Source organism: Argopecten irradians, chromosome 2 (assembly GCF_041381155.1).
Source record: "Argopecten irradians isolate NY chromosome 2, Ai_NY, whole genome shotgun sequence".
NCBI classification, from domain to species: domain Eukaryota; kingdom Metazoa; phylum Mollusca; class Bivalvia; order Pectinida; family Pectinidae; genus Argopecten; species Argopecten irradians.
In genome coordinates, this window is record NC_091135.1 from 14,606,377 (window position 1) to 14,632,329 (window position 25,953).

A 25,953-nucleotide genomic window follows, 5' to 3' on the forward strand; every position below is an offset into this window, starting at 1 on the left:
GTGGCCAAATTTGGTTACAATCCATGCAGAACTCTATGACTAGTAGCGATTTAAAGGAAATGTTGACGGACAGACGGACGCCGACGGACGACGGACGACGGACGATGCGCCATGACATAAGCTCACCGGCCCAAGGGCCGGTGAGCTAAAAAAAAATCAATTTTAACTACATATGTGAAGAAAGGACTCCCATTTCACTGTTCATTTTTTTTATTTTTATTTTTTTTTTTTTTTTTTTTTTATTTTTTTTTTTAAATATCAAACTTCAAATTTATTGTTTGATTTGATAGTATACTCTATGGAAGTATTTTACAATATCATGTCATTACGTAAGCAATTTGAAACTTTATCGCTCTCACCAATTGTAGTAAATTAAAGCTTGTGTCTTCAATACTGTAAATCTTTAAGATATATATCAATGTAGGGCACCAGGTTTTATGATTCTGTTTAGATTGCATATATGTTCAAACGTGACGAGCCATCACAGCGGTAGAGATATAGTCCTTATCTACACGCGATTTAATGTGCAAACTGAAGTTTTTAATTGCTCTTTGGGTCATGTACAAGGCACTATATACACTTTTGATTTTGTTAACAAAAGAATTTTTAATGTCAGACTGTACCAAACAGTATTATGGAAATTGTTTTGTTTCTTATAAAACTCATTATCATACTAGCCAATTTATATAATGTATAAGGTCAATAGATTAACTGCCTATTATATGAATCTATTAACGGTTGCACGTGTTGTTAACGATATGATTTTGATTATTATTGCTAATCATCATCCGTCGATTGATTAATTAATGGTATCACTTATGAGGACATAACTGTCATTTTATTTTTTATCATCAAATATTTGTTGTTTAATCTTTTTAATTGTCTGCATAATTTATATTCATCGCTTTTATTGCCTTTTTAATTGCATTGCAAATTATGAATAATGAACCCTCTTCATGCATACCTCCATATATTCACTTAATTGCACTGATATGATTATCATTAATCAAAACGACCAGCCGCTCGTAAATCTGTCCTAAGTCTGATGAAAGTGCATAAATTCGTCAATATGTTGCATGCTTTGAATCTGATTTATCGGAATTCATGCTTGTATAAAAGTGTATTTCGTGTTTATCATGGCAGAAACACTTCATAAAAACGTCCCATAAAGATCAATTAAAAAGCGAACATACACTTGTATATTGATTAGTTTAAAAGTCGTTTTCCTGATTTTTCGGTTTCATGTTTATCCAAATATAGGAGCAATTTAGATTGAAAAGGAATTAATTTTTTATATATATTGGTAATATAAGACCAATCATTTTGACATCAGATCAAATTGCATGACATTACATATCATATTTGAATAAATAATTCATTTAATTGCCATGCAGGCATGTCAGATTCGTGTAGGTGGCCAATACAAAAACCGTATTTTAATAGTTATAAAGGTATACGGTGACATTTAATTCTAAAATTAAAAACAAACCATCTATTTCCTACCTGTACTGGTGCGATGCCCTTTCTGTTTTAGAACTTACGAGAAATTAGAGTATATATATATACTCAGCACTGAATTTGATATGGTCTATTTCTGTCGTTTAATCAATGAATATTGTCGGCAACTTTTAGAAACCGTTCATTTCTTTATTTAAAAGATTGATTACATGTATATAAAACATTTAATTTATCATTATCGTTTACATAACAGTAATTCGAACTCATTAAGGGGATTCATGATAACCACGAAAACGTATCGATATTCACTTATTTACACGATCGAAAGTCGAATATATATAGAAGAAAACTATAGGGACTTTTAGGCGCAATGAATGCAGTGCACGGTTTCTTGTTTTCCTCCGACAAACAAGCCAGCACCGTGACCTTGGGGTGATATAATGAATGTCAGGCCTGGTGAAATACTAATGTGAAATTGTTTCAGGGGGGTCCAACTTGCAATGTGCGTACAGAATAATGTCTTTTCTACTGTATCCGCGGCAGGAAGGAAAAGACGACATGGTCCATCATGGAACATGTAATATATGCCAGCCCTGCATCAATGAATAGGTAGTAAACACCGTAGGTCTGTCTGTATTTTAGTCCGCAATTGGTTCTAGTGTAGGTTATCCTAGTATTGAATCATGTTAATAGCCTGCTTAATAGGTAGATATGCAAGCAATCCAAGATGACCGCTGTGACTCATAATTTTTTTAAATAGTCTGATTGCAATGAATATAATTGTAAGAGGTTCCTAGGAACACTTTCATACAATGCTCATAGTTTTGAAGTGCTCTAAAGTATGGAAATCAATTATGGTCGCTATAGTCTGTACACGGATCGAAATTGGAACAAAAATTCCGCATTCAATAAAATTGGTGTATATGGGTTTTAGGAAATTGAATCTTTCTCAATCTTTTAAATAGTTTCGAAAGAATGAGGAAATCACCATTTTCATAAAATCACTTCAGTTGGGTTTATTCTGAATGACATAATTTTTGTAGTTTAAATATTGGCACTTTCATTCGTTAAGTGTTAGAAGAAGAAAAAGGATTTTTCAAGCTGTAATCATAGAGATTAATAATAGTTTGCACGTGTGTGTCAATATCAAACGACATGGTAGAGTGTCCTACGTCATGTCTATTTTATAGTATGCGTTTCCACTTTTGAATTGGCAAAGATTCCCACAATCACAGAAAAATAAAGTAACAATGACGCTCGATTCCAAAGTAAGGCGATGCCAAGGGAGACGTTAGGAAAATGAAAATCAGTAAAGAAGAATAAGATCCCATATCCGGTCGTCTTCTGCGATACATTGATACATTGTAGGCAACAGGTACAATTCACCCTAGCTGCGCAGCATTGTTCGCTGTATTTTGCACTATGCTAAAATGACACATTGAATTTGGCCATCAAGAGAAGACACACCACAAACGTACCGTAGTCTCCTAAATCAGACGCTACCACCACATACTTGCAACACAATGCATAACATTGAGGCCCTAGAATGACTAATTAATGATAGGACGTGGATCAAAATCAAGCGAACCAACCAAAACTGAGTTGCACTGTATATCAATCTTTATCATTTTTTATCAATCCATCCAATATTCTTTGAAATGAAGTATAGATATTGGGTTAATTGATAGGATGTGGTTCTTGTTGATATCGCCTGTTAACAAATAGGATCACGACTGATCATGAACAGTTTGTATTTTGCTATGTGCCATCTTCAAGACAGCATTTGCTCACGCCGGCTTAACATACACATACACGTTTACACGCTTGTAATGGTGTATGCTTAAATGCAATATTTATATATATCAAGTTTCGTTTGCACAACTCTCTGTGGTTTACCAGTTTTTGGTGATGAAATGTATAATTATATTTATATTACATGCATATTTAGCAACTAATTAATGTATATATATAAACAGGTTATTTATTTCGGTGGCAAGCACACAAAATAATGTAATAACGTCGTTAGTTAATGGTGTCATATAACTGTTCGTATGGTTATATCAGAGTACATAACGCTTTCTAATAAAAATAAACTTATTATTCAATTTCTTATGAGTGTACTTATTTCCCCATTCATCCAGCTAATTTGATTTTAATTATCAAATGGCATAACATTCCGCATTTCAATAGAACGTGAAAATTCATTTTCACAATGACGCATAATATTCCCATACTTTGTTAGCAATATAAGTAAATTGGACTCTTAGATACCATTTAGCTAGAACTACTTTTTATTTTATTTATCGTGATTACTCTATTCAGACAAATTGTAATCTATCATGCAAACTTACGATGGAAGGTCACGCTTTAAATATTTATTTCGAAATTATTTCTTTTAATCAATTGCTTTATCGGGTATCATGACTCAATATATGTAGACAGAGCACACAACTTTATATCAAAATGACTTTACTTTAAAATAAATTACCTTTTAAAGTCTGGTGATAATGACATGCATAATGTAAATCCTTTTATACTTTCCCAGTCGTGGTGGTTTGTGATAAAACTCCGCCAGGTACAGGGCGACACTGGGTACCGGGGGCGTGGTCCTACCTACCCGACCTACTTCTGTGAGGTCATATATACACCAAGAAAATCGGTCGATAACAGATAGGGTGCTCTCAGACTAAGCATTGTATTATTTACCGTCTTGTTTGTATGATTTCAAGAAACATTTGCTTTTCTTCGATTGCATTTAGGTGTTCTTTTTCTCTCACACCTTTTTGTGAGACAAGTGTTTTTATAACGGCTTACAACATGTTTGTTTCATTTTTATTACCTGTCTGCAAGCATATACAATAATGATTAATTTGTAAACAGAATGAATTGATAATTCTACTAAAACTCAATTATTGTCACCCGATTGTATGATTAATTTCATACCTGATTTTTTTTTTAAATTTTCATTCTAAATTCGAAAAAAAGGTTTTCTTGTTCATTTTTGATCTTCGCCTATAGTGAGTGGTCATTTAGAAAGCAATATATATCACAGACTAAACATCTTACAAGTGGTGAGAATGGTTCGTTTGTTGTCTGTATATTACGACTGGGTCTCCTAGCCGCTCAGTGACTTAGGTAACATGCCTTCGTTAGATAGCACAAGGAAGAGAGATAACATTGTAACTATCATCGGATGGCACAAAAATGACATCATGTGGTTTCATCATTACAACACAATATACTAACTGAAAAAATGAAATATTCACAAAATGCAGAGCTTGAACGTATGTACTGTTTAAAACAATCTTGGTGACCTATTTATACGAACCCTTGGCGTGAGTCAATATCCACACATTGTTTGTAGCTATAACGATTCCAGATACATGTTTATTCGTTGTACCACATGATGTTCTCATTATTTATGTTTTTGTCGATTTTTTCTCTCTTTTTTTTTCTTTTGTCGTACCTTTGCTAACAATTATGTCGTAAACAATTCTTTACAGTAGTTCTCAATGCAAAGTTGATGAGTTGCATACGATTTTGCTTGCTAGTTACAATATACTGGGTCTACATTACAAGTTTGTCCGTGAACTCGATGAGAAATTATATACACAGGGTCCGTATATAAGCAGGGACGAGCCTAATATGATCTTAGATATGTGGATATTCAGTAATATGGGCACGCAATCCGAAAGCTACGGAAACTAAGACAGATTGATATCGTGCTAGGCACAATATACACAATATGCATAATATTTTATTATTATTTGGATGTGACAATTATTATTAATGAGCTTATTTTTAGTCCGCATAAATTAAGTTTTGATCAGTATTCTTTCTTCAAAACTTTCTCAAATTACACCAGTTTCATAACATACGAATACTTGAAATGTCAACATTCTGAACTTCGTCACCGGGAAAAGAGACATACGGAGATGCTTAAACTGTTTGTTATAAATATTTTCTTCGGGCATTTGACCTTTACAAAGATTCTCGCATGCGCAAAAGCATTTTCATCAGAATATGACATAAAAATTGGTCAATTTTACTTGAAGGGATGCTTATCTTGGCACTATATAGTGTTACAATCCATATTTAAAGTCTGGTTTGCCTTTTTACTGTAGCAATACCAACACAAACACAATGACAAGTCATGTGGAGTCAATTGGATGAGTAGATAAAAACGTGTCAAATACGTTCTCGATTGCATTTAATTGGCTAGTTAAACCATTGACAGAATTACCGTAGTCTTGTTGCGTAATACCATGCTGTCTAAATGTCATAATTTTGTTCATCTGATAGATGCATATTGCCGAAATAGACAACGCTGTAGTATTTATATTATTGCTTAACATGAATTATGGTTATTGTCGGTGGTGCGTCAACTATGAATTCTCAGTAAGATAATAGTGTGGACAAAGTAACATTGACCTATCCGAGGGGTCTTGAATTTCAATTGTCTTCCTTTCATCTAGATATTATAGATCAAAAACCCCTTCATTAATTGAGAGCGAGGGGAAGGAGTCTGAAAGTCCTTCGAAAAAAACGTATTTTGTAAACAAGTTTTTGCACTTGAAGATCGGATCAAATACACAATACATAATTAGTTAATCAATAAGATAACAATTCTTCGATATACATTTGATATGAGAGGGCAATTGATTGCAATTTACCAATTTTCCCGACATATTTCAAAGGGAATAAGAATAGAAAAGAAGAGCCAAAACATTAAAGCTCCTCTCAGCAGGTATGCATGTGAAGTATATTAAACACAGATGAACCGGATTTTATTTGTAGCCTAACCTGTGGAAGACATATGACGAAAGAGCTGTCAACCGTATACTCGGTGAGACTAAAGTCAAAATGTAATCCGAGACGTTATTAAACGGTTAATGCTTAAGTTTGAAATTTACATTTTCTTTGTATTGATAATGTGACATTGTGATGCCACCTCATAATACTAAGAGTTGCGGAGAGAAGGTATGGGAAGGTGACTGAATGATCTTAGCACAAGCTATCTAAACGATTAATGCGAAAAAACCAGGTCTCTATTCAAGGATACCTGGGCGAGTATGTCTTTTCAATACCTCTTATCTTTTACAGTGTATATAAAAAACTGCTGCTGCGACTAACATGTTTACATCAAATTAAACCACCGTGAAAATGGATGTCATGAAACTGAACACTATTATAGGGACAGTAATCCGGTACATTTAAATTTCTTCTACACATGAAATTGTATGCATAACAATGCAGTTCGAAGGTTAATCTCCGAGCGTCCACGCCTTTGAGGTTTGATGTTATCCGCATCGACAGGTAGACACATAGGGAATGGACAGGTCTTTGTGTAAGAATTCAATTTTGCTCATCTCGCGTGACCCTTGTCTGCACCCTCATTGTCATAATGACGTCATAGCTGACACGAGCGATTAAGTGTCTGCATTATATCCCTAACGGCGCATGTCATTAGCGCTAGGTACTCATTATAAACACAAGGCATTCCCGTTTTACACATTTAGGAGGGAACAAAGAGGATCTTCTGCATCGTCACGTTCTCCATGTTGAAACCACTGGGAGTAATGCAATTATTATTTACCGTAAACTGCTTCACAACTGTAAATAATGATCAATTTCATATTTAAAACTAATCACGGTATAGCTTTCTGTACGAAACATCCATTTGTATCTTGAAAAGAAAATCCTATGAATATCAATACCCCCTGAATTCCCCCTATATTGAGGTGTTTAAAGACTGACAATTATCTAATGTTAGTAACTTATTTTACTGAAATGAAATTATGAGATTAATGGATAAGTGAAATCAAAGGTAATTCTCTATACTCTTTTTTTTTTGTAATCCACATATTTAGTATATCACAATTCCAGCGTTATACTTCTAAAAAGGTCACTTTGAGGTTCATAAATGTATGAGACGTTTTTTGTCTGTACAGTACGAGTGAAAGAATCATCCCTGTTGTCCAAGAAGCATAATAATAAAATACGACTTCAGTTGGTTATAACCGAACTTCATCTTTCGCAATAACTTCCTTATTAGGTCAGAGAAGGAGCTTTTGCCGATGTGAAAGTAATTTACGTACGTCCGTTCCGTTGCAAACATGTTAATATATGTCCGGGAAATGTGATTGCACTTTCACTAAATAGAAGAAGGACGACTTGTTTCCATGCATACTTCTCTCATGAAAACAGCAATATCATCTATCCCAAGGAGACACAACGTGTACATACCGCATCGTTCAAAACCACACTATCGGCCGTTAGACACAGAACATTGTATATAACCTATTCATAGTAATTGTAATTTAAACGTAATCAACAGACCAACCTACTTCAAGTTACCTTAAATGATGATAACTCGTTCGGAAAGGCTAAAGCCAAAACATGCAGAAAACCAAATTCTTGTTTCCACCACAAGCTAACCCCCCGTGTTAATGTGCTCATTATTATGGAGGCCGTCCTTACATGACCATAGCTGTTAATAGGACGTTAATTAATCAAACAAACAAAAATCATTATTATTTAAACATATTAGCACATTAAGAATATTCAGTATGATAGCACAATCAAAAGGGCAACTGTTCATCTGTTACAATCACGCCACACATCGAATATATTGGACACCGTCCTTACATGACACTGCCTGTTAAAAGAACGTTAAGTTACTCAAACAATTAGATAAACAATTATGAAGGATCTCGATGCAATGGTCAATGACTGTCGCATATCTTATAATTAAACCTTGGTGCAGTCTTTGATATATAGTCAATGGACGACTCTTGATTGCTTGCTTTAATTAATTCCTATTAACTGCCGAGGTCATTTTAAGGACGGCTTCCGATGTATGCGATGTGTATATGTGAATGTATGTTGGGATGCTGCGGTATGATCGTGTTGTGTAACTTTGCATTAGTGCAAACTGTTTCCCAATTTAAAGTGCTATGTGAAGCAAGATAAAGACGACACCGGACAACACTCCCTACTGAATGTCATAGATCTAAACTAAGTACAGGAGAAAACATGGAATATTTCTAACAAACATTCAATAATGGACATCTTGGGTTATATCGGAAAGGTAGGGCCCGGCACAGTAACAATTTCTGAGACAGAATTTTACTCAAGTCTATGTAAAATCATATACTTGAGTAAACAATTTGTCTGTGAATAGTTTTATGGTGCCAGGCCCTGCTTGTGTAGCGGATCTTTTAACGGTTTAATCCGAATTTCATTGTGTCTCAAATGAAATGTCCATAAACTAGACCAAATTTGTACACAGGAAAAATCCAATATTTATTATTCTTAACATTGCCAAACAAAATTGAAATATATGCATATGCACTTGATTCGCCTTGTTATATAGTTCTATATATAAATTATTTGACTTAAAATAAACCACAGTTGATATTTATCTCTAATTAAAGGACCACAAAGCGTGTATGTTAAGTGGTGACGTCTCTAAAGACATATTTTGATGTTTTTTCTTAACTTTTAATTAATTGTATTATCAACCAATTAAAGTCACACTGTCCGTCAGCCTACTTCCTAAAATACACCTTGCCCATTAATTAAAGATATCCTCCGGCTCCTATTACAGGATTTTAAAAATGTCTTTTAATTTATCTTACATTTGAAAGTTTCGCTCTCGTTTCATTTCCGGTAAATATGCAAGTTATAGCTTTGTGTCAGTGCGAATGTTAGTCTATTCTGGCGACGGTGTACACTTAAATGGGCAAAGCCAATTTTTGTATGCAATAATGCTCTTCCTGAGGAACTTTGTTTGTCTTCACAGAAACAAGTAGTTACCGTAAATAACTTACGCGCCAAAAAACAAACATGGCTAGATGGTTAATTTGTCAGATAATATGTATTCATGTCTTACGACGCAAGCACCACATGGTTAAGGTTTCAATTTACCATTACCCCCTCCCTGAATCTTGCAGGAATGCTCAGGGTTTTGTTCCCTGGTCGAGATACACTATAATGGTATCTTCTGCTCCTACATGTACTTAGCGCTCAGCATAACGGGAATGGGACGACTGGTTTGCCCGTTATCAGTATAATGTGAATTGGTAGAGTGTGCTTTTTCTGTGTCTCTGGCAAAATGCTTGAGTGGGCTAGCACTATACATATTGCAATGTCTTGTTGGTTGATCAAATTAACGTCCTATTAACGACCAGGGTCATGTGAGGACGGTCACCCATGTATGCGGTGTGTTGCGTTTATGAAGTGTGCGGTGCGTATTTTCGTAGACTGCGATATACATTGTATTCATGTTGTGTTTTATTCTCTAGTGGAACTCTTCCCTTTTTATAGTGCTACATACGTATATCAGTGGAGCATGCCGCCGAAGACACCAAGCAACATCAATATACTGTAGTCCCTCAAAGCACGCATGCCGAATAAGCAAAATGCCGCATTCACGAGCAGCCGGTCCGTAATGACCCTGAATGTTACTTACTAGGACGAAAATCGTATCAGCCAAGCCACGTGTCCTACACAGTTCAGGATGTAATACCGGGTTCAAAAACCCCAGTTTAATCAAATACCATCTCGTCGCACAAATTTTAACCGTAAGACATAAAACATCACTAGCTGAATAAAATATAAATTAATTTAAAAATCTATTAGTAATTATCACCAATATAAACTCAAAGTTATAGATAACTTGCAGGTAAATACATTATGTAACCTTATTAGTCTCACATCGCATACATGAGAGGCTGTCCTTATATGACCCTTACTGTTAATAGGACGTTAATTAATCAAACAAACGAACAAAACTCAGAGGATTTGCCTGTTCTGTGTCGTCGGCGACATGCTTCATTACATATGTTAATACAGCGGAAAGCATTTTTATTTAAAAAAAAACAATGGCATAAAGTCGATATTAAAATGCCAATATTGCCTTATTCTGTATCTGCCATGCTGTCCTTTGTAGCTCACGCAAACTATGACAAAAGTAACATTGTATCGCGGCCATATTTTTATCGACTTCCATGTTTTATATAATAAAACATAAAACAGTCTCATTTTCTTATTTGCAGCATTTTCTTAAATTTTTTACGATGTCGATGAATTTCTGTCTGCTATAAATTTGTCACGCGTAAGATATTGCGTATGTCTTCATTATAATTCGAAGCTTTCTAAAGCGAAACCGGACAATATTTGTCTAAGATTGCATTTTTTTAGTGATGAAAACGCCGTTTTAAGAGTTTAGAGAAATTTTAAGTAGCCATCAAACTATCAGCACACTCTCATATATCATGCTGTCGTCTGAAGGATGTTATATTGTATTTGCCCATAGAATGCAGGAAATTCGACCCAAAGTATCATTAATCGTCGCATCGTGATGACGCTAGATTTATTTTCTAACCGGGTATTCACCTGTTTGTTCACAAGAATTGCGATTTTGTCTTTTATGAAAGGATAAAAGTGATTCAATACATTAATGTCATTAAAACTATTATATTTCCAGTATGCCCACACGTTAAGATCAAGGCAGTGTAAATTAAAGTCATTAATAATAAAGTTTATATGCATTTTATGGGGTCGGCACATTATTTACGCACACCTGCACGAAGGTACACACTGAGAAATTTTGACTAGAATAAATATATGTATGAAGTTGACAGCTAAAGGATTAAATAATGCAGACAATGCAAAATCTCATCTGTGCTTTGTTTATTGTTTTGCCAATGTGAATGAATTTCATTTTTTTAATGTTATATTTATTTTCCCTCTAGTTGTTTTTAGTACTGGAACCATATCAATGACGTCTTTCAAGGTTCTGCAGATTAGCATGTGTCATTTGTGATTTCAACTAAGAAGTCAGAATGTATTAAATAGTGTTGTAAGACTCTTTTTTTTCTTTCGCAGGAAATGTATCAGAAAGAGATGTCCTATCATTCACCATAGACGTCACAAACAATCCGGGTCCTTTGGAAGCATTGAGCGCACATTTATGGATATTGATGCGCAAGCGTAAGCGGAAGAACAATCGAGGCAAGAAGATTTTCCTGGATGTATTACGTATAGACGAGGATGACATTGGTCACGAAGTGTTGACTAGCTTAATAACGCGTGTAAAAAAGACAAGATGGCAGAAAGTTAGTCTGCCTGTTACATTTATCCAGTCACTATTAGACTCAAACAAACGTCGTCTGCGACTCAGAATTCGATGTAGAAAATGTGGGAAAGTTGTGCGTCCAGTGTTGTTTAAAAAACATAAAAATCTAAAAAGAAAATCACAAAAAAACATTTTGCAGAAAGAGAGGAAGAGATCTCATCAAAAACGACGAGCAGCAAAGATGCGACGGCTACACAGAAGATCACGTAAAAATGAACGTATACCACCATTCCTTGTTATAAGTACCAGATATAAACATACTATTTCGGCAAGGGGAGGGTAATATATTGACGGTTTGAATTACAGAGTTACAGATATGTATAACACATCTGCGATATTAACGCAGTCGTCGAATCATGTTCCGTGTGTGTGGCAGTTATATATGTATAAATTTGTGTGTATATAGCTTCCGATTCGTAATGATTCCATTATGATATCATTTATGAGAACGGTTGCGCGAGAGGGGGTGTTCAGGTTCATGATCAGGGTTTGTGTGAAGTCAGTTTCTTATTAGACAAAAGGCAGGTTACCTTTGTGTCTTTTAGTGGATATCCTTAGCACCTACAAGTACCTACCACATCTTTCCAATAAACCAAAATATCTCAATTGCAGTCAAAGAAAGTAAGACGCAATTTATAACGAAAAAATCCCATCATAAGTTAATGTAAAGCACAGCTATGTTTTTACTTTTTAATATGTCTTCTGTCCATAGCTTTCTAGCGATTTTTTTTATTTCAAGAAAAGACACATTTCAAAAAACAGTAAGAAATACCGATAGGGTCCATTTTGGATAGATATGCAACACACATTTATTAAGAAGACGAACAGGACTACATTGAACTGTAAATCTGGTTAACATTGGAACGTTTTAGTTTGGCATTTACGAGTATAAGAAATGTCTGCCATAATCTTGCATTGCAATCTGTAATTTCCACGGGTACTCAGCAAACTGCTACATTGGAGTTACATTGGTGTTATATAATAGATTTTATGTTCAGGTGATGAATTGTAACCCTGGACATATATGTTATAACCCTGGTCCTTTACGTTCCAAATGGTTTTGTAGACATCGCTGGTGTTGCATTTCCTGTTCTTGTTTTGTTGAGAAGGGAGATAACGGATATTCATATGCAGTGCTGATGTCGCACTCACAAATCCCAATGGAAATCACATTTGTCTGACTTAGCTAACTAAGGTTCATTTTACGATTAGATATTATAACAATATATGCATTTATGTTCACGAGACAGTGCTACAGTATTCATCTCTTAGTGCAAGTTGTTCGTTCCTTCACCGTATTCAGTTTCCATATATTTCTTCTGCAAAGTCGTCTGTTTTAGGAATAGCGTGTAGAGCTGCGAGATTCAACAGTTTTGGAAGTTAGATTACTACAACATATGTGTTTTATTTCAAAGTCTATGCTATTCAAAGCTAGTATGTTTTCATTGACAAGTGCTCATAGATCTGAATCACTGAATCAGTATAATGTTGAGAGAGTCAAAATTGGGAGTTACGAATGGTAAACTAGTGAACCCAGAGTTATATCAACATTTATCTAACGTTAATAAAACATCCTTTTAATTCTCTATTGATGAGCATTACATAAATTAAAGAAAAATCACAGGTAAAAAACTTACATTATCTTATGATTCTCTATTGAAAGTCATTCGGTCAACGCAAAGGGGTATCGCACATTAAAGTTTATGGCAGGTTAATAATAGCCATATTGGTCAAATATAAACACTACTATTTCACTCACAAAGAGCGGTATCTGCTACGTAGATAATGGATGACCATTTATTGGGTTATGTTGTAAAATGTGTTTGAAGCTCTAGCTTTAAACAAACCAACATAATCGAAGAGTGATTAAAACTGCTTAGAGGCAGTAAGTTTTGGCATTCTAAAAAATCTATAAAAAACGAAAATAATGCGATGAAGAATTAATTTTCCAAATAAAATCATATTAGGTTGAGGACAATCCATAATTCATTATTGCTGAATTCTCTCAAGTTGTCATATTATATAACGTGAGTTTCTTTTTGTGATTGTTTTCATATTTTGCTTTGTTCTGATATTGTATTAACGGTAAGAAATACATCGAGATTTAGTCATTTGCTGACGTAAGCAAAATAACTCGTCGTTTCATATCGCGTTTGAAATGCATTTTTTTCGATTTGAATACATAAGTGTCGATATAGATTAGTTTTATATACTTTATTTCGATAAGATTTTAATGTTTTCCCGGTGTTTTATTTGCTCCACAGCTAACTCCGTCAGAAATGTATGTTTGATTCATAACACTTGAATAGTATTCTAGTGTGTTTTATCTGCGAGTGTTCGAATGTATTTTTGAAATTCAATGTTTTCGTATTTGTTGATCGAGTGTAGGTATAATGAAGTAATCGGTCTGTTATCTACAATTTACGCCCGTGTACGAAAGCTGATTATTATTTTTTCATGTGGTGAGCCTTGTAATAATGAAGGAGGTTAGCAGGGGTTTCCCTTTTCACCTATACTATTCCCTGACTATGACAACTGCCTCAGGTAGTATACACATTTTCTCTTAGATAATATCATACATGCAATGGACTTTCTGATTGGTTAGGATGATGACTGATTTTATTGTGGCATTGAGTGTATGACACATTAATCGCAAAAGTCTATAGATACTAATTAAAAAAGGGGATTGTTTTGAAATGAATGTAATATGTCCCCGAATTTCAAACTCTTACACATTAGTGAGGCTCATAGCATTTATATCAATTTCAGCACACTTATATTCTGTGCAAACGCTACTAATGCAATATATAGCGTTATTATATCATATCGAAAAAAGTTAAGGTATCCCAACATGATAAATGATGAAACAGACGAAATCGGTGACCGCAAAGCAAAACGGCTTTGGTTTTTTTTTGCGAAATAGTGTGGCTGAATTGTATTCACAATGTAATCCAAGTAAATGTGTGCTCTGTTTGAGTTTTCTTGAAACTTGTTACAAAAGTATAACAATTTCAACAATTACATCACAAAATCATTAAAACATCGTTATTGTTCATGTTATATATACAGAGGTCAAACGTTTAGATGCTCTATACTCTAACCTCTATTTTAAATAACTTAAAGTGGTCGAATAAATCAAATCTTAATTACCATAAGAATCTTACAATCGATAAGCTGTATTGGAATGTTTAATATATGACAGTTTTTTAACACTCAATCAAATCCTATATTAAGCAGCATTTCTCTGCGTATCACTCTGATATAATATACATATTACTGGTAATAACATCATTTAGATTCGATATTAGATATACCTCAAGTTCGAACTTTTCTGTTATGCCATTTTCAATATTACCTGTTTATATAACACACCGGTGACAATTGTAAAATACCGAACAGATTTTTCACCAGACAATTGTTGTTCGACATATTCATGTTTAGATTTTTTTATAGAAATAATTACCGTACATACCTATGTAACTCAAATTTATTAATCACCGAAATAGAAACCTACCCGTTTTACTTTTGCTCAATTAGTTTTATTATAACATTTATGTTTCTCTGCTCTAACCCGGTGATTTGATTCTGTAAACATACTTATTTCAGCATTTCCGCTTTGACATTTAGTGCTTATTACAATGTTAGCGTAACGTAAGCATACTTATTATTATACATGCGCGAATTCACCACTGCGCTAACCTGATTAATTCGCGCTAAAAGTTGATTACTCTAAATCAGGTATGTTTACAGTAAGTTGATATATTCCAATATACCGAAGGACATTTCCCTATATACCGAAAAAAATAGTCTACCGCTCAAGGTAAGGAATCGTGATATCGTCCAATCTTAATCTCATTTTATTATTGTCTACACTATATTACAAAGTTTCGTTTTTGTACTTAGTAAAGCGATGAAATATTCGATAAAATGACTCTTAAATTTGTTTTAACGTTTTGTTAGTTGCAAAATGCGTGTATCTATTACAAGAACTCTTTTTGCCTTCAATCAAATCTCGTCAGTTGAATTTTGATATTTGTTCCTTGTAATCATAGTGGTATACGATATTGCCAAAGGAATCTATCATTAATTACATAATTGAATATTCTTATATTTGTCTGAATCGTAGTTAACTTCATGTTATAGCACGTGAGACAGAACGCTTTCAAAATAAATTTTATGTTCTTCTCTTGCCACAGTTGGTGTTTTAAACGTTTTTACGTTTTGGCTTAATGTGAAAAAACATAGCACTTTAAAGCGACATGTTCAATTAAAACATCTTTACTCTACCGAATTGCTTATTATACTTTTCTTATACTGTAGGATTTTGATTATGAATATTTGAATGTTTATAACGTCAAAACGGGTCATATTTGTAGTTCATTTCATGGGAAATTGAATATTGAAAAACAGTTCATTTAGATTCAGCATGTCTTAAATAGAGAGTTTAGTAGATTAACATAGCAACTATGAAGTCTTTTTATCAAGTATTTAATATTGAAACTCACTTGCCGAATAATTTGAAAGCTCAATCTAAAAACTATTTTATCTTCTACCGAGAATAAATAAATGTTTTGTGTGTGTGTGTGTGTTACATAATGTATAAGCTGTAGTTAACAAATATTAGTGGTAGTACCGTACATTTTTCATAAACATTTTAAAACTAAGAAATAATTCCTGTCCCACTTTGACCGATCAGATATTGTTGTATTCGTTGTTGTTACTTAACTGAGTTTCTGGTTTTATGATCCCTCTATCCATGTGTATTACGTCTATTAATTATTGTTTTATACTTATTCATGTCTATGGACATTGATATCATTGGCGATATTGTTGATACACGGACAGTGGTTTGAAGAATGTGAACACCAGTTGTCAGTTAGTTACTGAATGAGTGTGTGCAATGCTGTACAAATGTGATACACACTAAATATATATAATTATATGTTGTTCAACTGTCTTTGCTGCCATATTTCACAATTTATTACTGTAAGAAATCATATACAAAGATTTATGTAAAAATTACTGTTATTCCGTCTGTTTGTAAGGACAAAATCTGCTTCTGTAACCAGTTATTGGTTCTACGTGACTGTTGACTTGTGACTATCATCTCTTTGAAATGTCCAAAATATATAAATGCATAGTTAGTCAATATCAATGCCTGATTCCAGAAGCAGATCTCTCTCTGTAAAGTACAGATTTAAAAATAATGCTGTACATTGTTTTTCATGGGTATTCATGAGCGTTTTACCAAAGATGTCATTTAAGTTTCCAAGTAAAAAGATAATGCTGTAGCAATATATGATTCATGTCATTTTGTGACGTTTGTTTCATAATTTGCTTAGATGCTATTGTCTGTTGGATCATATCGGGGATACATTTCATCTAATATTACTGATTAATATTAAACCATTTAGGGATAAAATAAGTGAAGACAGGAAAACAAAGGAATATGAAAACGATTGTCTTCTTCATTGAAACAAATACTGATTTCAAATTTATTTATGTATCAATGTGTTTATATTGGTGTTTGTTAAGATATTGGCACTATGCTAGCTCTAAAATGAATAAAAATAATTCATATTTGGTTTGTTGCTTTTTTATGAAACGACACTTTACAACTTTCTCTGACTTGTAAGAACCGTGTTAAGTAAATCATATTACGTTTTACGCCCTATGAATAAATAATGCTTGTTTTTTTTTTCTAGAATGTCTTGAGCCTATAACACTTGATGTCTGGTACCTGGCCGATTTAGTGCTTGATAATGAACTGTCAGCTATGCATCCCTTTTATTAGTAAACTAAGGAAAGATTTTCTTTTCTGTGGCTTCCTTTCTCCTGGCCGAAACATACATTGGTATGGAGGGGCTGGATGTGACCTATATTGGAATGTAGGGTCAGGATGTAACCTATATCTGTATGGAGGGTAAGGATGTGACCTTTATTGGAATGGAGGGTCAGGATGTGACCTATATTGGAATGGAGGTACATAATATGACCTACATTGGTATCACGGGTAGGATATGACCGAGATCAGTATGACGAATCGAAACTGGACCAAAATATAATCAACGTTGGTATAGTTTATGTCGTTGATGCTGAAACGGAACGCTTTCTCTGCTGTCCTATCTTGGTATATCCTTAAAAATCTCAGAAAATAATACTTCTGATTTCAAACATGATAGCGATTTCTTATTAAGTATAATATTCACATACACTGTAATTAAAACTTGCTCATTATCTATCCAGTCATAATATAATATCCAAACACAAATAAGGATTTTTACCTAAAGATTGAATAGCCTATCAACTATTAGCTGTAAATGACACAACATATAACATTAGGATAATGGTAAAGAAGCAAAGCTTTGGATCGTGCTTTGGTGGAATCGGTGATAATATGTTGTCATGTCAAAGTATAATATACTGATTTGTCATGTAATTGTGTCAGAGTGTATTAAAGTAATCTGAATCTGACATTGTCCTCATCTAATCTGCAAAACAGGAGACAAAGAGTGGTCTTCGATTGATTCAAGCCTTTTTTTAAAACATACCAACAGGGTTACTTCAGGGATGTGTTTTGGGATCATCTCTTTCTGTTGTATTTTCTAATGTTAAAATTGCTTTCTAACGATACCTCTTTAATAAGTCTCATTGAAGGAAACAGACAGGACTCTAACGAAAGTCTAAATGTGCTTGTAAAATGGTGGCTGTGGCGGCCCATCACACTTAATCGGTACCATGTCAGGATCATTTCAGGCAAGTTGCGGCTAAAAGGTAATGGTGGAACTCGAGAAGTTCAAAATGTGTTTTCAAGATGACGGCTGTGGTCATCTTGGATATCGGTTCGACACACAAAATAACAAAACTTAGTCGGTACCATTTCAGGGTCATTTCATGCAAGTTGTGACTAAATTGTAATGGTAGAACTTATGAGGTTCATAAAGTGTTCTCAAGATGGCGGCTGTGGTGGTCATCTTGGATTTCGGTTCGACATACAAAATAACAACACTTCTTTATGTCAGGATCGTTTTTGGCAAGTTTCAGCTCAATCCCACTTGGTGGAACTGGAAAAGAAGTTTAAAATTTGAAAGGTGATAGCGCACGGCGGATGACCGACGAAGTACGATGACTATAAGTCATTCTGACCCTTTGAATTAAATGACCGCAAAAGGACACCATTAATTATGTTATCAGGAGACCAAATATGACCATACCGCAGGCTCACACACGAAATCCCCTCACGTAACATAAGGCACAAATAAGAGACAAATCTTAAACGATATCAGGTGTTGATAGGACCCGAAGCATAATCGACCGACACATAGATACAACATAGCAAACATAATGATGAGGTTGGATATTGTCAAACTGTCAAACATGTCACAAACAGAATGATCAGACCTCAATACCCTGGGGCCTGCTTCATGAACACTTCCTTCCCTTCCTTAACTTAAATTGTCCCATAGAAAAGCATTACAGATCTTAAGGAAAACATCTTCAGGTAAAGCGCCTTCTTAAAAATATATAATTCCTTCCTATGGAGAATTTTAAGGGTAAGGATTCGTTAAATTTTAGGAACTTTCGAAAGGTAAGAATCCCTTTATCATACAGAGATGCAACACTAATGTACCACTGCCTTCCAAATCATTAACGCAGGCAAGACATTGTATACCGTGGAGTTTTCGTCCTTACATCACCCATGTTGTTAATAGGGAATTGAGCGATATCAATCAGTCATCCAATGAAGGCAGAAAGTATTGATTGCGTATCTTGAACATTTGATTTAAATATCAAACTGTTGATGAACCCACTATATCTCAGACAACAAATATGTTCAAATAGCAGTTGATGAATGACATATAAACAATATGATTTAAATACATATTCTTATTATCACTACGTTTGATAAGAGCCTCTATTGAACGGAGTGGTGAAAGAGATCTGTGTTTTAATCAGATTGGGCATAAAATGATACGTTAATGAAGGACGTAATATATATAGGTGTGTGTGTGTGTGTGTGTGTGAGTAATTCCTTATTACTCCTAACGTATTGAAAACAACGACATCATATGGTGGTTCATACATTTAAATTAAATTCGGATTAAATTTCAAATCCTTCTACGTTACAGTGTCATACAGATACCATTAGAGATCATGTCTTGGTGACCTCATTAATTCAAAGTTTTCATCTGGTTAGATCATTTCAAAATGCCGAAATGACTATATAGACAAAAAGGATGCTCTGTCAACTAGTTCGTTTTTCTAGAAGTTCTACGGAATAATTCGCTACCTATCAAGTTATGATATGGTTGGCTTATCCGAATGAAAGTGACCCATAATGGAATATTGTCAGATCCTCATCATATCACTTCAAAACTTGTCTATCACAGCCAACTGTCAACCAGACAAGACTAAAACATGGCGATGAAGACGTTAACTGTTCACAGGACGTTACACTCGAGCTGAAAACGAATTCCGATTAACCCTACACATTTCGAATGATTCGTTGGATTCATGTTTAGTTGGTTGATTGGTTAGTTGGTCCTTAAACCCTATTACAAGCCAAGCCCATGTAAGGATGGTCTCTCATGTGTGATATCTGTAAGAGTATGGGTATGTTTTGGGAGGCTGTGGTATATTCGTGCTGTTTCTCCCTGTAATAATGGAACTTTTGTCCTTTTTAGTGTTAGCACACTGAAACATGCCGCCGAAGAAACTTAACTGGAACAACTCACTACGTCATATTATACGGACAACGGGCTCACCAGTCGTCTAACATCCTTGATGTCGAGCGCTAACCAGGAACAGAGACAGCCAATTTTTAAGATTAGGTTAAGAGTCAAAACCAAGAGCCTTTCCCACAGAAGCGACTGCTCAACTGCGTCAAATATTAGTCGGTGTCAAGGGAGAAGTTTAATGTAGAAGAGAAAAATATCTTTAATCTCATTTTTACATTAATGATCCAGGAAACTGCACTTTACCACTAGAATTGATAAAATGTTTGATTTCGCCATACAATTCCAATGTCTCTGTTGAGTTTTCAATAGAAGCTACTGTTCAAACAACACTGTCTTTGTGTATATCACACTGTCTGTTTATATATGGCAATGTAAATGCATATTCATTTTTGTCAGATCTCATGGTGTTTATTAAAACCAATGACGTCACATAAAAAAACACAATAATAAAATGTTTTGACAAGATTGTAGAGAATCGCTTTGCAAACGTTGATCGATAAAGACTTTGAAGTAAAATCAATGACGTCATCAACATTGCCGGATTGTCTAAAATGTGACAAGTTTCAACATTTATAGGATTAAATGGCAAAAGATATGTCGCAACGTACGTCATACGCTAAGTTAATGAAATTGCTTTTAAAAAAAATGTGTCTGTGAAGTTATCACATTGTGTTATGGTGATTACCTTCTTAAATATTAAAATGAAATGTTTGAATGGCGGTAGAGGAATATTGAAGCAACATTTCAGTAGGGCGTTAAATAGTTTTAACTCTCCAACGATTCAGCCAGGATTTCTTAGGATTTTGAGTAAGAATTTTCAGAAAAGATAACATAACACTAGAAAACCACATGCTACTAACACTAATCTGTCTACCAAGAGAATTAAGTATCAAGAGACATACAAAAACAACGAGACACAACATAATATACCGAAGCCTCCCCGATTCTTACAGACAACAGCACATTGCATACAAGAGAATCTGTCCTTAAATGAGGTGTTAATAAGACGATATGACTAATTTATCCAGTCGTAATCATCCCACTTTAACACTCGGCCTTTCCGCCATGCAGTCTAGTATTACTAGTATGCAATATACATGTAAAGAGTAGTGTTTGTTATCCAATGGTATTTATTACATAATTTGTTTACACCAATCTATATACGAGGAAATATAATATTTCGAACTATTACCGCGACCGTTCAATAAAACCTTGTTATATTGCACAGTTTGAAGTTATATTGCACGCTTCCATGGAAACGTTATATTGCACGGTTCGAGATGTTATATTGCACGGCTTTTGGAACACCTCGCCGTTTTTGTCTAATTTTGTAGAAAACCTCCGAGGAATCGTGCGAAACGGTGAGTTACGTTATTATGACGTCACAAAGGTTCACGCTCAATTTCGCGCTAGCTTTAATTTATAGATCTCGAATCAAGCACGTCATGTAGATGTTTATCGAGTAGAGGACGGACACGGCGAATGTATTAGATTAAAAGGCTGCATAGAGGACTAATAATGTTAAAGAAGACAATAAGACATCCAAACCGGAGTTACAACGTGACGAACGTGGGCTATACGTCAAATTTAAACAGGATTTGAAGCTTTTCTGTACGGTACGGTGCTGATGATTTTGTTAAGTGATTGTCGTATTAGTTTTATAAAAATATTCAACTGAAAAATTGGTGATTATGTAATAAAACAAATATTTCATGGGTTACTGTGCTCTAGTTCATAATATTTACCCCTCGGTGGTGGTAATCAACAAATATTATATTTCACTCGGCCTTCGGCCTCGTGCAATATAACATATGTTGATTACCACCACCTCGGGTTAGATATTATGAACTAGAGCACAATAACCCATGAAATATTTGTATAATATTTAACAAGTGTCAACAAATTAGTTTCCCTAAGCTTTTGACCTGTCCCCGATTTCTCGAGACAAACTTAAGTCAAAAACTGACTTAAGTCATAAATTTTCATACAAGTGACTTAAGGAGAAAAACGTAAGTTTTGACTTAAGTCTGCACTTTTGTTTGGATAAATTCGGGCCAGGTCTTTTTTAACATATCACTTCCGTTTTAAATTTAGTTTTACGGCATATCATTATCATAGCTACTGATTGCCAAGTGAAAACGCATTTTCAATACTGGAATTAAGTTGCTTTTAACGTCCTATTAATAGCCAGGATCACAAATACAGCCTCAAGTTAATGCCATGTATTGCGATGTGTGAACGGATGCTTACAACGTACGTTAATTCACAGCTACATTGTAAATAAGCAGTGTGCTGTGTCACTTTGTGATAGTGCTAATCAGAATTAAATGAAACGCAGGAGAATACTCTATAATATCACCGTATTAACAAAAACCATTTGAACAAAAACGTTTGTAAGTATCAATGTGTAATTTTTGTTTGTTTGATTAATTAACTGATAAAGTCATGTAATTTCAAATGAGACAATATACATGTATCATTGGAAATTTAGTTTTATTTATTTTCATCAGTCAGTGTCATTTGCCGACGGTATTAGTATGAGTGTATATGTACGGTGTATCTGTAAACATTACTCGTACTATTTTCCTTGTGGTTGTGAGAGTCCACGTTTTAGTACTTGTGCACTAAATAATGCAGCAATGGAGAAGAATATCAAAACCGGTCATATTCAACAAACATCCTTCTCATTACACTTACGCAATGTTCAGCGTTAAGCAGCAGCAAAAACTATACGTCTCTGCATGTCTCGACTGTAGACAACTCTCCCCACATGAGAGACAAAAAAGCCCGTAAGAAACAATAGTAATAAGATCTAAGTTAGATATCGCGTCGTGAGATATGTTCTTTATTTGACCTACAGTCTCAAATAATGCACCAGATGATTGAGTTCAAGGGTAAAAGACAATGGTATTGGAATAAGTCTGTAATCGTTTTGTCATATGTGCATTATATCTCGTAATGCAAGTTAGGTTAACAAAATAATGAAAGTAAGAGAGAAACTATTTTATCATTGCATCCCCTGATCGACAGCTGTACGTGAACAACACTTCCAGATTTCCTGTATATTTTGGCATCACTCCCTACGAAATTCCAAAGATATTCACAGAAACTTATATAATTCTATCTATTAACTAAACGTACATTTGGAACTTGAAAAGAAAATATTTCGAATGCTTCAGAGAGTTTAAATATCACGCTAAACAGACATTAATAAATCTAAATATGCTAGCTCATCTGAAATTGCTGGCGGTTACATAAGGGACATGGGGTAGTGTACTGGTGTGTAGAAGCAGCAGGCTATTGTACCGACTCGCTCCCAGTGGAGTTAAAGTTTACTGGAGTTTCTTACCATGGAATTAGACAGACACTTTTCTTTTTTTCTCTATTTGAAATACATTAACCTACCTTTAAAACAGCATGTTGCGTGTTTGAGTCATGTAAGTAGATAATTAAGATACTTGTCTTCGGAGCACGTCGTGCTTCTGGAAACATTATTTATCAATTATGGGTCGTTGGTCAATATTTTTTTAACTGACATGTCGCAATTAAGTATTAATTGAGGTAGACCATTTTATGTTCCGTCGAGACGGTTACAAACTATTTTTACTACAAGAATATATTTTTTTATTTGACAGCATTCGATGCGTTTTGGTTAATCTGTCTGTAGTATTATCATAAATTGAAAATAATAATATAATATATCCCCTGGGTCTTTGAACTGGATAATTCCTTAGTAAAAAATGTTACTATTCAAACAAAACAAATAGTCAGTCATTTATCTATGTGTTAATGCAAAATTTGACGCGCCTAATAAAGAATATAAAGTGCAAATAAAAGAGTTACAACGCAGATACCCAAGGAGCCTGTCATATGAAATTACATTCAATTGTTATCCATATTAATTTAAATTCTTGTTACCAAAATTATTAGGGAACTGCTTCGACTGCTTGAGCTAACTATTGCCCGACATATTACCATTCGCATCCAACCTTTACGTAACCCTGGTTGTGTATGTCTTGCGAAAAGGCTTTGTAGTAGTTGTATTTGCAGGTGGTAGTTTATGCCTCTAGGACGATATAATTTTACAAACTTCCCAATCTGCATGGTAGTTAAAGGCTACTAATTTTATCATTTCTATTCCTTATAACGATGCTTGATGTTGTTTGGAAATTTGCGGATTCACAGTTTGCAAAAAAAACCTCCTTTCATATCCCGATGAAGTTAAAAATAGTGACATCAATGCTTAAATGGATATACCGCAGTTTCCCAAAACACGAACCGCGCACTCTATACACGCAATACACCGAATACATGGGAGCCCGACTTCACATCACGCTGGCTATTAAACGGACGTTAATTTGATCAAACAAACGTTTAACAATATAAATCTCTCCAAGTTTAAACTCATTATTAGTCTATAGTTTATATGACGACATTACTTTAGTACTTTTAAAAGTTGAAAGGTATTTAATTACCGTAACTAGAACAATCGAAATTCATTCTGTCCTGTACGCTAGTTGTCATATTCGTATGAACTTTTCCCCAATGCACTTTTACATATAACAACACATCGACACATACGCGCCAACTTACAGCCTGTGAAATCATTATAAACTGAAAGGAACCGAATACATTCTTGTCAATAATCGATGATAAATCGACAGTGAAATTCAATTTACATACTTAGATAGTAAATAAGATATAATTTTTTTCATAACGCTGATCATATCATCACCAACGTGTCAAGGTCATAAAATATAAAAAATAAATCCATTTAGACCTGTCACCAAGAATGATAAATACAAAATATATGATTCATTTGATATTGGTATCTTGATGAGATTGTGGTTCGTGTTTACGTAGCGAAACCTCATATACTTTTTTGAATGTGTGCCACGGCCATGGAATGTTGATGCAAATCACTTCGCTTCTGTAACATTAACCATAGCAATATCCGGGTGATTGATGTGTAGGGAATGAAGATAGCGAACATATCTACATATACGTTCTATTGTAGAATATCAACATTGCCGAATCAGGTTTTGTAACCACCAATGATCCTGATCCATACAATTAATATTTTGAAAATTATGACGATCAGAAAAATATGTTTTTGATATTGAGAGGATAGAGCAATGTTTTCGATACAAATGAAACTGTATTGTACCGAGTAGTTTATGGAAACCATTGCAACGCTTATATCGAAACTGGAAACTAGATTATTATCAAAGGAACGACAAAGAAAAACATCGGGAACCCTTTTGGGAAAACATACTAATGAAATGATTCAACGTTATCATGCAGGCCGGCCTTTTGAATAGAATAGGCGCACGGTGCCCGTATTGCTTGATATAATTAAATACGACTTGATTAAGGATATTATATTGTCTCTTCTTCCGACAACCGACTTAATATGTCTCCCTGGGCAGGGCACAGTCTTAAGTTTGGCATTCAGTTGAGCGTTTGCACCCATGAGAAAGTCTCTGGGCTCTGTCCCTGGCCGAGACAAACCATAGCGCACAGCAAAAGTAGAGAAAGATATATCGATCCTCATTAAACTTTTTATATAGCTATCATTTGTTAAGCCTCTTACTGACCAACCAAACTCCGTCACTT

At 34.5% G+C, this 25,953-nt stretch overlaps 1 protein-coding gene across 3 annotated transcripts in view; it reads left to right on the forward strand.

The window, feature by feature from the left end:
* The window catches only part of LOC138314556 (uncharacterized), a 73,458-nt gene extending 56,279 nt beyond the window's left edge, over positions 1-17,179 (forward strand). For all 3 annotated transcript variants that reach the window (XM_069254943.1, XM_069254944.1, XM_069254942.1), the window contains exon 4: positions 11,350-17,179. In XM_069254943.1, the coding sequence (XP_069111044.1) occupies positions 11,350-11,882 (533 nt within the window). In that variant the 3' untranslated portion in view covers positions 11,883-17,179. The remainder of the gene's footprint in view (positions 1-11,349) is intronic.
* Positions 17,180-25,953: the final 8,774 nt, after the last annotated feature.